General features: G+C 37.4%; 2 protein-coding genes across 3 annotated transcripts; both read right to left on the bottom strand.

Annotated features, from left to right (window-relative positions):
- Positions 1 to 3,716: 3,716 nt before the first annotated feature.
- Positions 3,717 to 5,873, bottom strand: LOC111239958 (macrophage mannose receptor 1-like). Its single transcript, XM_022769920.1, has 4 exons — positions 5,841 to 5,873; positions 5,249 to 5,629; positions 4,670 to 5,002; positions 3,717 to 4,450 (listed from the first exon to the last, which is right to left on the bottom strand). Exons 1-4 carry the CDS (start codon positions 5,842 to 5,844, stop codon positions 4,110 to 4,112), a joined length of 1,059 nt encoding a protein of 352 aa, XP_022625641.1. The 5' UTR covers positions 5,845 to 5,873; the 3' UTR covers positions 3,717 to 4,109.
- A 3,205-nt stretch (positions 5,874 to 9,078) lies between these two features.
- Positions 9,079 to 12,785, bottom strand: LOC111239953 (macrophage mannose receptor 1-like). Of its 2 annotated transcripts, none has more exons than XM_022769912.1 (5): positions 12,704 to 12,785; positions 12,333 to 12,373; positions 11,601 to 11,972; positions 10,682 to 11,041; positions 9,079 to 10,247 (listed from the first exon to the last, which is right to left on the bottom strand). In XM_022769912.1, the coding sequence occupies exons 2-5, from the start codon at positions 12,364 to 12,366 to the stop codon at positions 9,901 to 9,903; spliced, it is 1,113 nt and encodes a 370-aa protein (XP_022625633.1). In that variant the 5' UTR covers positions 12,367 to 12,373; positions 12,704 to 12,785; the 3' UTR covers positions 9,079 to 9,900. The 2 variants fall into 2 exon arrangements, with proteins under 2 accessions (XP_022625633.1, XP_022625634.1); XM_022769913.1 differs by having other exon boundaries at positions 12,333 to 12,386; positions 12,704 to 12,761.
- Between the last annotated feature and the right edge of the window lie 437 nt (positions 12,786 to 13,222).

The following is a 13,222-nucleotide window of genomic DNA, read 5'->3' as shown; positions in this document are numbered from 1 at the left end:
CAGAATTATGGTTTCACATATCATAACCATCACCAGATGTTTACCAAAGAGAATATTTTATGAGTATAAGCAGCAAAACATTATAGATCTTTATACTTAATTGACTAGACTGTTGGTAACTCTGTTTCTCTGCCCGTCAGTTTGTGATCTCTACATTTTTCATATTGCTGTTCAATAAAGCCACAAAGTCGTGTTTACATGGTATAAGCTTGTTGCACTAAAGAAAAATACACCAGAAATATAAAGCCTGTCACCACTGGGTCTGGGTGGGTTTTTAACATTTCCTATACAGCACAGATGAAATCAAACGTATTAGTATCAGCCTTTTTGAACCACTTGTGTCCGTCTCTTGCCATGGCAGCAGAATGGACACAGGCGTCAGGCTCTTGCCCTGGGACCCAGTTGTCATAGCAGACTAGATGATCATTGACCCAGAACCACAAATCCAGAGCGCAGGTGTAGCGCAGTCCCAGCCAGACGAAAGGAGATGAGGCGTTCTTGGCTCTCTGTTGGACCCATCTCTGCTGGTGAACGTTAGTGATGGAGACCAGGTCACGGTGGTGCTCTCTGCAGTGATCCAAGGCTTCGTCCCAGGTCTTGCTCTCTTGGATCAGGATCAGTTTTTCTGTCATGAACAAACACAGGAAGTTCAGTTCAATTATCAGAACATCGTGCTATAGTGAGGACCGTCAAATGTTGATGCTGATCACAAAACTTCTATGTTCAAGTCACTGCAAGTCAAGTCAACTTCAAGAACAGTTTGTGTGACAGTAAATGTTAATCATCATCAAATGTTAAGATTTTTAAACAAGAAAAAAAACTGATAGATCTTTGAAAAACTCACCTTCATAGCAGAAGAAGGGTTTTTTAGTCATACATTGATCAGTGTCCCATTCTCCTGATGTCTTTACAAAAGTACAGTTCTTTTGCCCTCGTCCATCTCCAAATGGCCCCTGATCCCAGTGACTGAAAGAGAAATTGCTCCCATCTGACCAAGTCCAGGTGTCTCTGAACAAGCCGATCCAAAGTTCATCGCTATCCTGTATTTCTTCCTTTAGTTTGTCATCTTCTAACTGATCTCCACTGGCCAGGTCTGTGTGATGTTCTCTGCAGTAGCTCTGAGCCTGTCTCCAGTTTTTTTCCTCCGTTATCAAACAGAATTTATCACTGGAGCTTTCTGTGGAGTGAACAGACAAAACATGAAATCTAGTCTCAGAAAATTCTGTTTTTCTTACAGGTGAAACAATAATAATTATTATTATTACTATTCATTTTTTAATCACATCAGCCAACTTTTTACATAATTCTATATAAATAAATGAGGTGTATGTCCACATGGAAAACAATTATTAGACAGGCTGACATGCTGAACACGTGTAACAGAATACACAAAACAGTAAGAATATGAGCCGCATGTTCTCACCATTGTAGCAGATAAATCCTTTTTTTTTTTATGACACTTGGATGTCTTCCATTCCTGATCCTTGTTTTTCATCCACACACAGTTCTCACAGTGTTCACTGTTCGGCTCTACATTCCCCAATTTTGCCTTGTTTTCATTGTACTCCACTCCAGGTAGAGACCAGTGCCACGTCCTTTTATTTCCTGGTTCACTGTACAACCCAATCCAGGCTTCAGTTTGATTCTTTACAGAGTCATGGAGTCTCTTAATGTCTGTCATGTCATACACTTTGGCCAGGTCAGTATAATGCTCTCTACAGAATGACTGAGCTTCTTTCCAGGTCTTATTCTCTCCAATAAAGTGGTACTCATAGCGACGACATGTGAAGAAGGAACACTGACCTACACACAGAGAAAGAATATTATTTAGTATTGATGCTGAACAAAATCACTGCTTACACCACGCCACTTAATTCATACGGGACTTGGAGTGTGATTATTGGATAAGCACCATGAGTAGTGTAACTGTTATATGAACCCAGATTCATTTGTACAATGATCTTTAGCAGTCTCTGTGGTGTGGAGCTGGTAAGACGAATCACGTACCCAACAGAAGGAGCAGAAACACACTCCACTGCATCTTCACTCTGTCAGATGACAAGTGATACACAAAGTTAGAGGAACGCCTTACAACATACAGTCCGCACTGAAAATGTACCAGTCATTTCAAATGCCTCTGAGACAAAGACTCAACATTGCACAGTCAGCTCATTCATTGCAGGTGTACTTTCAAATATTACATCATAATGTCAGGCGTTTTGTTATTGTGTTCACATTTGTGAAATCTAGAAAAATGAAAGGATAACACAATAAAATGCAAAGTTGCAGTTACACTTACAACTATACAAAATGATTCAATCAAGTTTGTTGAATGAAACTGCTAAATTCAAAATATTCATTTGATTCTATATGCAAAATGTTTGATTCCATTACTGAAAAACAAACAGCTTCATGTCAGTTTATTAGGAACACCTAGCTAAAACTAATGCAGTCTAATACAACAGCCCTGCAATAAATCCTCCTACATGAAGGTTATAAAGTTCAGTTTGTATTCCAGCTGTTTTGCAGTGGTGCTGATCCAGCTGTACGATCATTTTAGAGGCTGCCGTTTGTGTATTTCTGTATTGCATGAAACGGAGAGATGTTTCTACTATCTAGCCTACCCTCACTGATATAAACAGGGTGAACAAAATAATGGAAACACAAACAGCGGCACAAACCACAAAACTTCACAATGATCATATGGTTGAAGAAAAATCTCTTTAACACAGTTTCAACACAAACTGAACATCGTAACCTTCATGAAGGGAGGATTTATTATGACTGCAATAGTTGTAGATAGATGTTCTTAATAAACTGTCAACTGAGGATAAGTGTATATATGAAATCCCAAATACACAACAGTGATTTAACTTAACTTACATCTGGTGATGTCTTCTCTCTGCGCTTCAATCTGATGTCTCTCTCCCTCTCTCTCTCTCTGATGTGCTGATGAACGCTGCTCCTGGTAAGATACCACATGCTCCACACACACAGTGACCTCTTGTAGTCACCTTAACGTCTGATTTAAATATTAAAATACACAAGCTTCAGCTCTCTGTCCCTACCGCTAATAAAGAGAAGTCCCAAACAAAGGTGATTTACATAGTACAGTGGAAAACAAACAAGGGAAACATGGACAGGGGGAGGGAATGCATTTATGTATACTATTGAATATGTGAGTTGCACTTTGAAGATGCCAAATTTTTCCATTCTGAAAAGTCATAATCTTTACCTGCTGAGGTAGAATTACGGTCATTTCAACAATGATTTTCCTCCAATTTCTATTTTTGTTTATTTTAATAAACCTAACCTCAGACAAAACACGACTTTCATTGCTGATTTCTATGTAAATATATAATTTGGTTTGAACTGAAAGAAAAACAGAGATGATGTTCAACCAGTGAGCTTTCAGTTAATTCATTCCAATGAACCCACAGCACAGTGTCTTTCAGTTGGTGCACAGCAGGTCAACTGAACATACAAATGCATGAGAGCCACAGGGAGGCGTAGTTGTGCTGGTTGTTGGCCAATAAACACACTATTTAACCACTGGAGTCCAAAGTTTATGTTTTGTAACAGTAAAATGTGCTTCTCAGTAAATATCCTGAGTTTAAACTGTTTTTATAAAACTGCCTATCCTTAGGTTATATTCATGTTTGGTTTTTTTTTGGAAATAAAATGACTACCAGCTGATATATCGTTATCACATTTATTAAACTGTTGAATATCAATACATTCAGCCTAAAGTATTTCATTTGTGCTCAGTGAAAACATGCAATTCCCACAATATAGACAGTAACATTTCTAAGCAAAGCAAAAACTACCTCCAAAAGATGCAAACAAAAAAACATGATTGCTGTTATCTGGTACCATGCAGCCATAATGAAGAAAGGCTGATGTTCCTGAATCAGGACAAGGAGACAGAAAAATATGTTTGTTAGTGTAGCCACTTTCTTTAAATGTCTAAACTGCACTAAACCAGACTGTTGGTAACTCTGTTTCTCTGCCTGTCAGTTTGTGATTTCTTTCTCTTGTTGCACTCAAGAAAAATACACCAGAAATATAAAGCCTGTCACCACTGGGTCTGGGTGGGTTTTTAACATTTCCTATACAGCACAGATGAAATCAAACTTATCAGTATCAGCCTTTTTGAACCACTTGTGTCCGTCTCTTGCCATGGCAGCAGAATGGTAACACTTGTCAGGCTCTTGCCCTGGGCCCCAGTTGTCATAGCAGACTAGATGATCATTGACCCAGAACCACAAATCCAGAGCGCAGGTGTAGCGCAGTCCCAGCCAGACGAAAGGAGATGAGGCGTTCTTGGCTCTCTGTTGGACCCATCTCTGCTGGTGAACGTCAGTGATGGAGACCAGGTCACGGTGGTGCTCTCTGCAGTGATCCAAGGCTTCGTCCCAGGTCTTGCTCTCTTGGATCAGGATCAGTTTTTCTGTCATGAACAAACACAGGAAGTTCAGTTCAATTATCAGAACATCGTGCTATAGTGAGGACCGTCAAATGTTGATGCTGATCACAAAACTTCTATGTTCAAGTCACTGCAAGTCAAGTCAACTTCAAGAACAGTTTGTGTGACAGTAAATGTTAATCATCATCAAATGTTAAGATTTTTAAACAAGAAAAAAAACTGATAGATCTTTGAAAAACTCACCTTCATAGCAGAAGAAGGGTTTTCTTTCATGACATCTATCAGAGCCCCATTCACCTGATGTCTTTAAAAAAGTACAGTTCTTTTGCCCTCGTCCATCTCCAAATGGCCCCTGATCCCAGTGTCTGAAAGAGAAATTGCTCCCATCTGACCAAGTCCAGGTGTCTCTGAACAAGCCGATCCAAAGTTCATCGCTATCCTGTATTTCTTCCTTTAGTTTGTCATCTTCTAACTGATCTCCACTGGCCAGGTCTGTGTGATGTTCTCTGCAGTAGCTCTGAGCCTGTCTCCAGTTTTTTTCCTCCGTTATCAAACAGAATTTATCACTGGAGCTTTCTGTGGAGTGAACAGACAAAACATGAAATCTAGTCTCAGAAAATTCCATTTTTCTTACAGGTGAAACAATAATAATAATTATTATTATTCATAATTTTTTAATCACATCAGCCAACTTTTTACATAATTCTATATAAATAAATGAGGTGTATGTCCACATGGAAAACAATTATTAGACAGGCTGACATGCTGAACACGTGTAACAGAATACACAAAACAGTAAGAATATGAGCCGCATGTTCTCACCATTGTAGCAGATAAATCCTTTTTTTTCTTCATGACAGTTCAATGTCTTCCATTCCTGATCCCAGTATTTCATCCACACACAGTTCTCACAGTGTTCACTGTTCGGCTCTACATTCCCCAATTTTGCCTTGTTTTCATTGTACTCCACTCCAGGTAGAGACCAGTGCCACGTCCTTTTATTTCCTGGTTCACTGTACAACCCAATCCAGGCTTCAGTTTGATTCTTTACAGAGTCATGGAGTCTCTTAATGTCTGTCATGTCATACACTTTGGCCAGGTCAGTATAATGCTCTCTACAGAATGACTGAGCTTCTTTCCAGGTCTTATTCTCTCCAATAAAGTGGTACTCATAGCGACGACATGTGAAGAAGGAACACTGACCTACACACAGAGAAAGAATATTATTTAGTATTGATGCTGAACAAAATCACTGCTTACACCACGCCACTTAATTCATACGGGACTTGGAGTGTGATTATTGGATAAGCACCATGAGTAGTGTAACTGTTATATGAACCCAGATTAAGTTGTGTAGTGTAGCTAAAAAAAGGGAAGTCATCGCTCCGGTGTAGAGCTAACATGATTTACTTACCCATCAGAATGAGCAGAAACAGACTCCACTGCATCTTCGCTCTGTCAGATAAACCAAACACAATGATTTTCAACATCTTCCTCGTCCGTGTTTGAGGGAATTCATACAAAAAAAACAAGGCAGAAAAAAGCAGGACTATATATTAATAAGAAATAGAAAATGCTCCAACAGTAAACGAGACATACAATACATCAGCCTTCAACAAATCCTTCTGTATAGGAGAATGTAATGTTACGATCGCAATTACTGGCATCACAGGGTGATACACAAAATAGGAAGAAGACAACTTGACGCAGTGTTATCAAAAACTCAACATTGTACAGTCAGCTTAACAAAAGTCGTATTTATGGTAGGCATATTTTAATTGATTACATTATATTGTCAGGCGTTTGTTATTGTGTTGACCATTTTTAAAAACTCATAAATGATATAAATTTATATAATGATTACTTAATAAAATTATGAATTGCAATTATAAATTATTACATCAAGTTTGATTTACACACACACACACACACACACACACATATATATATATATATATATATATATACACAGCAGCAACTTTACTTACATATGGTTTCTTCTGTCTGTGCTTTACTCTGATGTGTGTCTCTCTCATGTGCTGACGGAAGCTGCTCTGTAAAATATCACATGCTCCACACACATGAGTTATGAGAGAAGTGATTTGCATAATACAACTGAAAAAACAAACAAAAAACAAAAAAAAGGGAAATATTAACTTTTGACTCTCCAACCAAGAAAACAAAAAGTGTCATAAACTGTTGCCAAGGCTGTATATGTCTCTCTGGATTTTATCTCAGGTCTTACTGTCCCCAATAAAGTGGTTCTCATAGAGACGATGTGAAGGAAGAACAATGACCTACACACAGAAAAAAAATAGTGCAGTCGCTTGATTATTTTAAACTTTATTTGACAAGAGTCTGACTGTTATTTCCCCTCAGATTAAGCTGTAGTAATTTGCTATTGATCTTTGCTGACATTTTGGTGTGCAGTAACCAAAACACACAGGCTGTTCAGTGAAATGCATACAAACACTTACTGTATATCAAAGGATACAACAACCCAGAATGTTTCTGTCTAGAAGGTGGTGATGTTTTGAAAATCAAATTCACATTTAAAAGTCAATATTCGAGATTTAGTTTGAAGATAATTTCACATAAAAAAAAAAAATTAAAGTGTAAAATTTGAAGATAAACTTTGCCCTCTTGTTACAATTTTTTATTTTTATTTTTTTAAGACTCTTATTATTGATCAAAGCCCAGATAAAAACTGACAGCTTCCATTCATGGTGGATATTATAATCATGATTTTGTTTTATATGGATTCAAATGTCACAGCTGTCGCATCTCCTCACAACCATAACAGGAAATGCAATGCACTGCATGATTTTACAGGGAAATAAACATGCAAATTTAAGTCATCCATGTATTCAATATCCTTGAACAAGACTAATCAACAGTACTCAGTTGTTTACAACCTTTGCCTCACCTATAATATAATAAAAAAACAATATTTTCAATACAAGACCTGAAAACATATTACAGTGTAAGTTTAAAGAATATTAGAATAACATGCTATAAACATTAAATAAGATGTGTAAACAAATGTGAGTTTTGCTATCCCTCACTGGCAGCAGACTGATTAGTGGACTACAGTTCAAGTGAGACAAGTTGTTTTTAGTTGCTTACCTCAGGTCAGTTTTCCCACATTACAGTTAGGAAACAAAGCAGACTCACAATGTACTAAACAAAACTTCAGGGCAAAAGGAAACCCAGTACAGTGCAGGTGTGTGCTTCAGTGAACCGAAGTGTTACAGTCCTTACAGTATCTTGCTTGTTTAACTAAAGCTAAAGTAAATAAATGTAGTAAAGTAAAAAGAAAAATATTTCCCTCTGAAATGTAGGAGAGGAAATATAAAGTAGCATGAAAAGGAAGTACCTCAAAATTGTATGGAAATACAGTAGTTAGAGTAAATGTACTTAATGACTTTCCACCACTACATATAACTTCAACACTAATGTATTTTAATACTGTTCAATGACCCAACAAGTAAAACTAATTAATTACTGAGTGAAAACAAAGAGGTTGGCTATTATAGAAGCTAATATGAAAAAGGTAAAAGACTAAATAAACCACTAGAGTCACACAAAAGACTCAAGAATGAAGTAGTAAACTCTGTATTGATGAAAGTATCTCTACAATCCTCCATTATCTCTGTTTGTTCACTGTTTGCTAAAATTAGATCATATATTGGGAAAACCTTTTTATATTTGGTAATTAAAGCCAGTCCAACATTGGGAATGGAAAGGTGTGCCTGCAGGCAGCTAGCTAACATCAGTGAGCTAAATTGTAACTTCAGGCTAAAGTTAGAAACTAGCTAACAATAGCGCCCATCCATTGATACTTGGCACAGTCTAATTTAGAAACTCTGAAGGTAAGAAAGTAAAGTGCATTGAACAAGCTAGATAGTTTGCTACTGCTACTTACATTTTCCAACAGTGTTTCAATTTGCTTGTGCAACACACACAGGAGCAGGGACGCTACACACTGTTTGGAGTAAGGCAAGCAGAGGGGCTGTTCAGGTAACATCAGAGTGACGAAATGGTACGGTCCACTTTAGGTGTGTCTGAACTCGTAGTACAAGATTATTCCAGGCGTGAGTATGCGGAATATAATGTACTATTGACAGTTACAGGTAAGTAGGATATATAAATGTTTCTCACCCCCCCTGAACTGTTGTTTTTACCTCTTGTCCAAGTCTTAATCAGGGGGGTCACAAACATCAACAAAAGTGTAGTATTTGTGTAACCTGCCTGTCAGAGACCAAAGCAGGCTGATACAGTCTTGTCTGTGCTGCAGTTATATGAGGAAAATTACCGCCCCCAAACAGGATTGGATTTTATTTTTATCCTTCTCCTCGCACCTCTTCATGAAAACGATTCATAGCATTTAGTGTTTGTAGATCTATACTGCCATCTGCTGTTCACACTGAAATGCAATGTGTTTCACCTTTTTCGTGTGTGAGTTATGTATAGATTTTAAACATGGCATGGAAATTCATGCTGCTATAACAACAGTTGTCTTTTTTTTCAACTCAAATGTCTGAAAATTGAATCAAAAGTTCATATATTTTTTTTACAATATTATATATTCGAAATGTATACATGTAAAATGTATGTTAGATCATGCCTGTGGAAGTAGACGGGATCACTCCATTGTTTAACAGTTTATTGTTTAACAGTTTCAACAGCAGAGAAATCAGTTATCCATTTAAACAAAACTCCAAAAACTGTAATCATAACATAAATGTGATTTTACATGATGTTACTGGATCTTAAGCACAACATCAAAAAATAAAACATGAATATAGACTGGTGTTTCATTCCTGTTGTCTCTTGTAAGCAGATTACCTTATATACTGATGTGAGAGAAAACTAAGTTTTAAATGACTAAATTTAAAACAAAGTTTTAGATTACAGTCGAGACAGACAGCTGCCCACAATGTGCCTGGTTCTGCTCAAGGTTTCTACCTATCAGAAAGAGTTTCTTCTTGCCACTGTTGGCAAGTGCTTGCTCATAGGGGAACGTTGAGTCTCTTTAAAAAATGTTATAACCAGTATTCAGTGCTATATTAAAAAATTAAATAAAATTGAAATAGGAAAAAAATTGAACCTGAAATAGAAAAAAGGGGAAGGACACTTATGGAAATAAGTAATATATACAAACGATCAGTGTAATTTCACCAGGTGTGACAAAGACAGTGAAAAATATGTTTACATGATTATTTCAGATGGAATTATAGTTGTAAATCTCCCTAGTCATCAATTGCTTTGTATTTGAATTTTATTTTTATTTGCAATCTTTAATGAATTTTGTAAGTTAGTAATTTTGTGTCTGTCCTCCCAAGATTGTGATTCCTACAGTTCCCAGAAAGCCCTTCAATAAACCCAGAGAACATATGAAGTGGAAGCTTCTTCAGCACCAACAAGAACAAATGGAGGAAATGAATTTTAAATTTTAGTGAGTGGAGTGAGTTTTAAAAATCAGAACAGATGAAATTAAACTTCTCGCTATCCATTTTTTTGATCCACTTATAGTGTCCTCCTGTCTCCATGGCTCCAGAAAAGTCACAGTCATCCGTCTTTTCTTCTGACTCCCAGTTCAAATAGTCAGCTGTCTCGTCACTCACCCAGAACCAGAAATCCAGAGTGCAGGTGTAGCGCATTCCCAGCCAGACAAAAGGAGATGAGGCGTTCTTGGCTCTCTGTTGGACCCATCTCTGCTGGTGAACGTCAGTGATGGAGACCAGGTCACAGTACTTCTCTCTGCAGTGATAGAAGGCCTCCACCCAGGTCATGTTTTGTTGGATCAGGATCAATTTGTCTGTCATGAACAAACACAGGACCTTAAAAAAAATCTTTAAAACAATGGGCTCCAATAAAGATGAAAACAGAAAAAGACAGAGAAAGTATCAAATAACAATTCTGATATATATCAAAACTTTTATTGTTCAAACACTTCAAGAGCAGCTGTTGTGTCAGTCCACATTCACACCTAAACTAATGGCATCGTTAGAGGAGCACTTCCTTCAGATAGGTCGGTCATCATCATCAACTGTTAACATTTCAGCACATAAGAATTAATACAGACTATGATCAAAGAAAGAAATCATTATAATATTTTGGTTAAACCCATCTAGAAAAAAAAATGGCTAAGCATATTCACCACTGAAAGAGATTCATGCATGCATAAAAAAATAACTAAACAGATAATAATTATAAACTCAGTGGGTCAAAACAGATCTTTGAAAAACTCACCTTCATAGCAGAAGAAGGGTTTTCTTTCATGACATCTATCAGAGCCCCATTTTCCTGATGTCTTTAAAAAAGTACAGTTCTTTTGCCCTTGTCCATCTCCAAATGGCCCCTGATCCCAGTGTCTGAAAGGGAAATTGCTCCCATCTGACCAAGTCCAGGTGTCTCTGAACAAGCCAATCCACAAGTTTTGGTTGTTGTTCATTGCTTTCATTTGGCTTTTGTTCGTTTCTTCCTTTAGTTCATTATCTTGTAACTGGCGTTCTCCACTGACCAGGTCTGTGTGATGTTCTCTGCAGTAGCTCTGAGCCTGTGTCCAGTTTTTCTTCTCCTCAATCAAATGGTATTTAACACTTGAGCTTTCTGTGGAGTGAACAGACAAACAAGCATCATATGAAATGCCCTTTTTTTTTTTTTTACAATTTGGCTAGTCTTAGAAAATTCAATTTTTCCGACAGATGAAACAACACTGCAAAAATAAGTCCTTGATTCAACAGTAGTTAAATGTGGCTCAGGAGCTAGATCGGATCAGGAGCTAATCAGAGGGTCGGCTCCTCCAGTTTGCATGTTAAAGTGTCCCTGGGCAAGAAAATGAACCCTAAAATTGCCCCCGATGTTTCATCAGTGTGTTAGAAAAGCGCTGAAGGCAAAGTAAAAGCCCTCTATGAACATATGAGTGAACTGGTGAATGTGGCTGGTAGTGTGAAGCACACAAGACTACAACATCGCCACATTGGTGCAGTCCATTTACCATGTATTAGATGAATATTTTTTTAACATCACCCAGGGTTTTACTTCGTCCATATGAATAAATGAGGTGTATGTCCACGTGGAAAACAATTATTAGACAGGATGACGTGCTGAACACACGTGATAGAATAGGCTACTCATGACAGTAAGAATATTAGCCACATATGCTCACCATTGTAGCAGATGAATGAATATTCCCGATCACAAACAATATCGAACAATTTACGTGCAGTGTCCATCGAAACACAGTTCTCATGACCTGTTTTATCATTCGGCTCGTCTTTATTCCATAGTGTGTGTGTATCATTGTACTCCACTCCAGGTAGAGACCAGTGCCACTCCTTTTCTCCTGTGGTGTTGTTGTACAACCCAATCCAAGCTTGAGCCGCTGAAGAGTTATGGAGTCTCTTCATGTCTGTCATGTTATACACTGTGGCCAGGTCAGTATACTTCTCTCTACAGTACAACTGAGCTTCATCCCAGGTCTTATTCTCTTCAATGAAGTGGTACTCATAGAAGTGACATGTGGAGAAGGGACAATGACCTACAGAGAGAAAATACTGTAGTATTAGAGCTACTAGCATGACACGCATCTAAAATCATAAGCTCCACATTTCGTTTGTACACCTTGCCACCTGAATTTAAATGTGGCTCAGTGTCCAGTCTAATTACTTGATTTATTTTTATCGACCCAGCATAAACTGTAGTGATCCTCAACACAACAATGTAACAAAAAGGGAAATTACAGAAAAGGTTAAAGACCCCACTGGACTATTGGACTTTGAATAAACTTTCACTTCAGTAATGATCAGTGACATATAAACATCAAACTGTAGTTACAAGTATTTAAAAAAAGAATTGCAGCAGTAATACTGCCCGATATCTGGTAAGATAATTCCCTTACCCATCAGAACCAGCAGAAACAGACTCCACTGCATCTTTGCTCTGTTAGGGGAAACTGATATTTTAGTGATTTTAGTGTGCAGCAAACCAGGCACAGTGATTCTGATATAGATTGTGGCAGTTTAAAGAAAATGTGCGGTTAAGAAACACAAGCAAAGTGTACCACCCTCTCCAGGAAGCAAAGTAATGCTTAGAGGCAAACATGCAAACTATGATCAAACCATGAAAAGATCTAACAAAACCCTAACTTTGCTTAAAATTATATTTAGTATGAAGGAGTAATGAAGGAAAACAACAACGCTGGCTGTACTGTCCACCTCTGCACACACAGTTAATGATATATCAAGGTTACACAACAGAATCATAACTTACATGGCCTGATTCCCTCTCCCAGCACCTTCAGTCTGATGTCTCTCCTTGATGAGGTGATGACGACTACTCAAATATTGACCTGGTAGGTGCTGTCCTATAGCCACCTTAATAGGCTACCAGCATTTCAGTATTCAAATACAGAGGACTCAGATCTCTATCATGATGAAGAAATTATCCATGGATGTCAGGAACATAGTTTACATAATGTAACTTTAAAAAAAAAAAAAAACAGAAGTGGGACATACTTCCCTGTCGACTGCCCAACATGCAGGAACAAAGATGCTATTCTACAATATCCACTAATAAGACAAATTTATTTAATTCATGTTAACTACTTAAAAAGAAGCCTGATGTTTGCATTGTCCAAAATTCAACTTGGAAAATTCAAAGATAACATTTACTCCCTGAGTTATTGAGGTATTAATGTTATTATGATTTTAATCCATTTTTGGTGTCATTCTATTTATTGCATTTACATATACTGTAACTGATGTCAGGATTGAATATTATAACACTGAG

Source organism: Seriola dumerili, unplaced genomic scaffold (assembly GCF_002260705.1).
Source record: "Seriola dumerili isolate Sdu_G_001 unplaced genomic scaffold, Sdu_1.0 BDQW01006988.1, whole genome shotgun sequence".
NCBI lineage: Eukaryota > Metazoa > Chordata > Actinopteri > Carangiformes > Carangidae > Seriola > Seriola dumerili.
The sequence above is the reverse complement of the archived record's forward strand: the minus strand, read 5'-3'. Positions and strand labels throughout refer to the sequence as shown.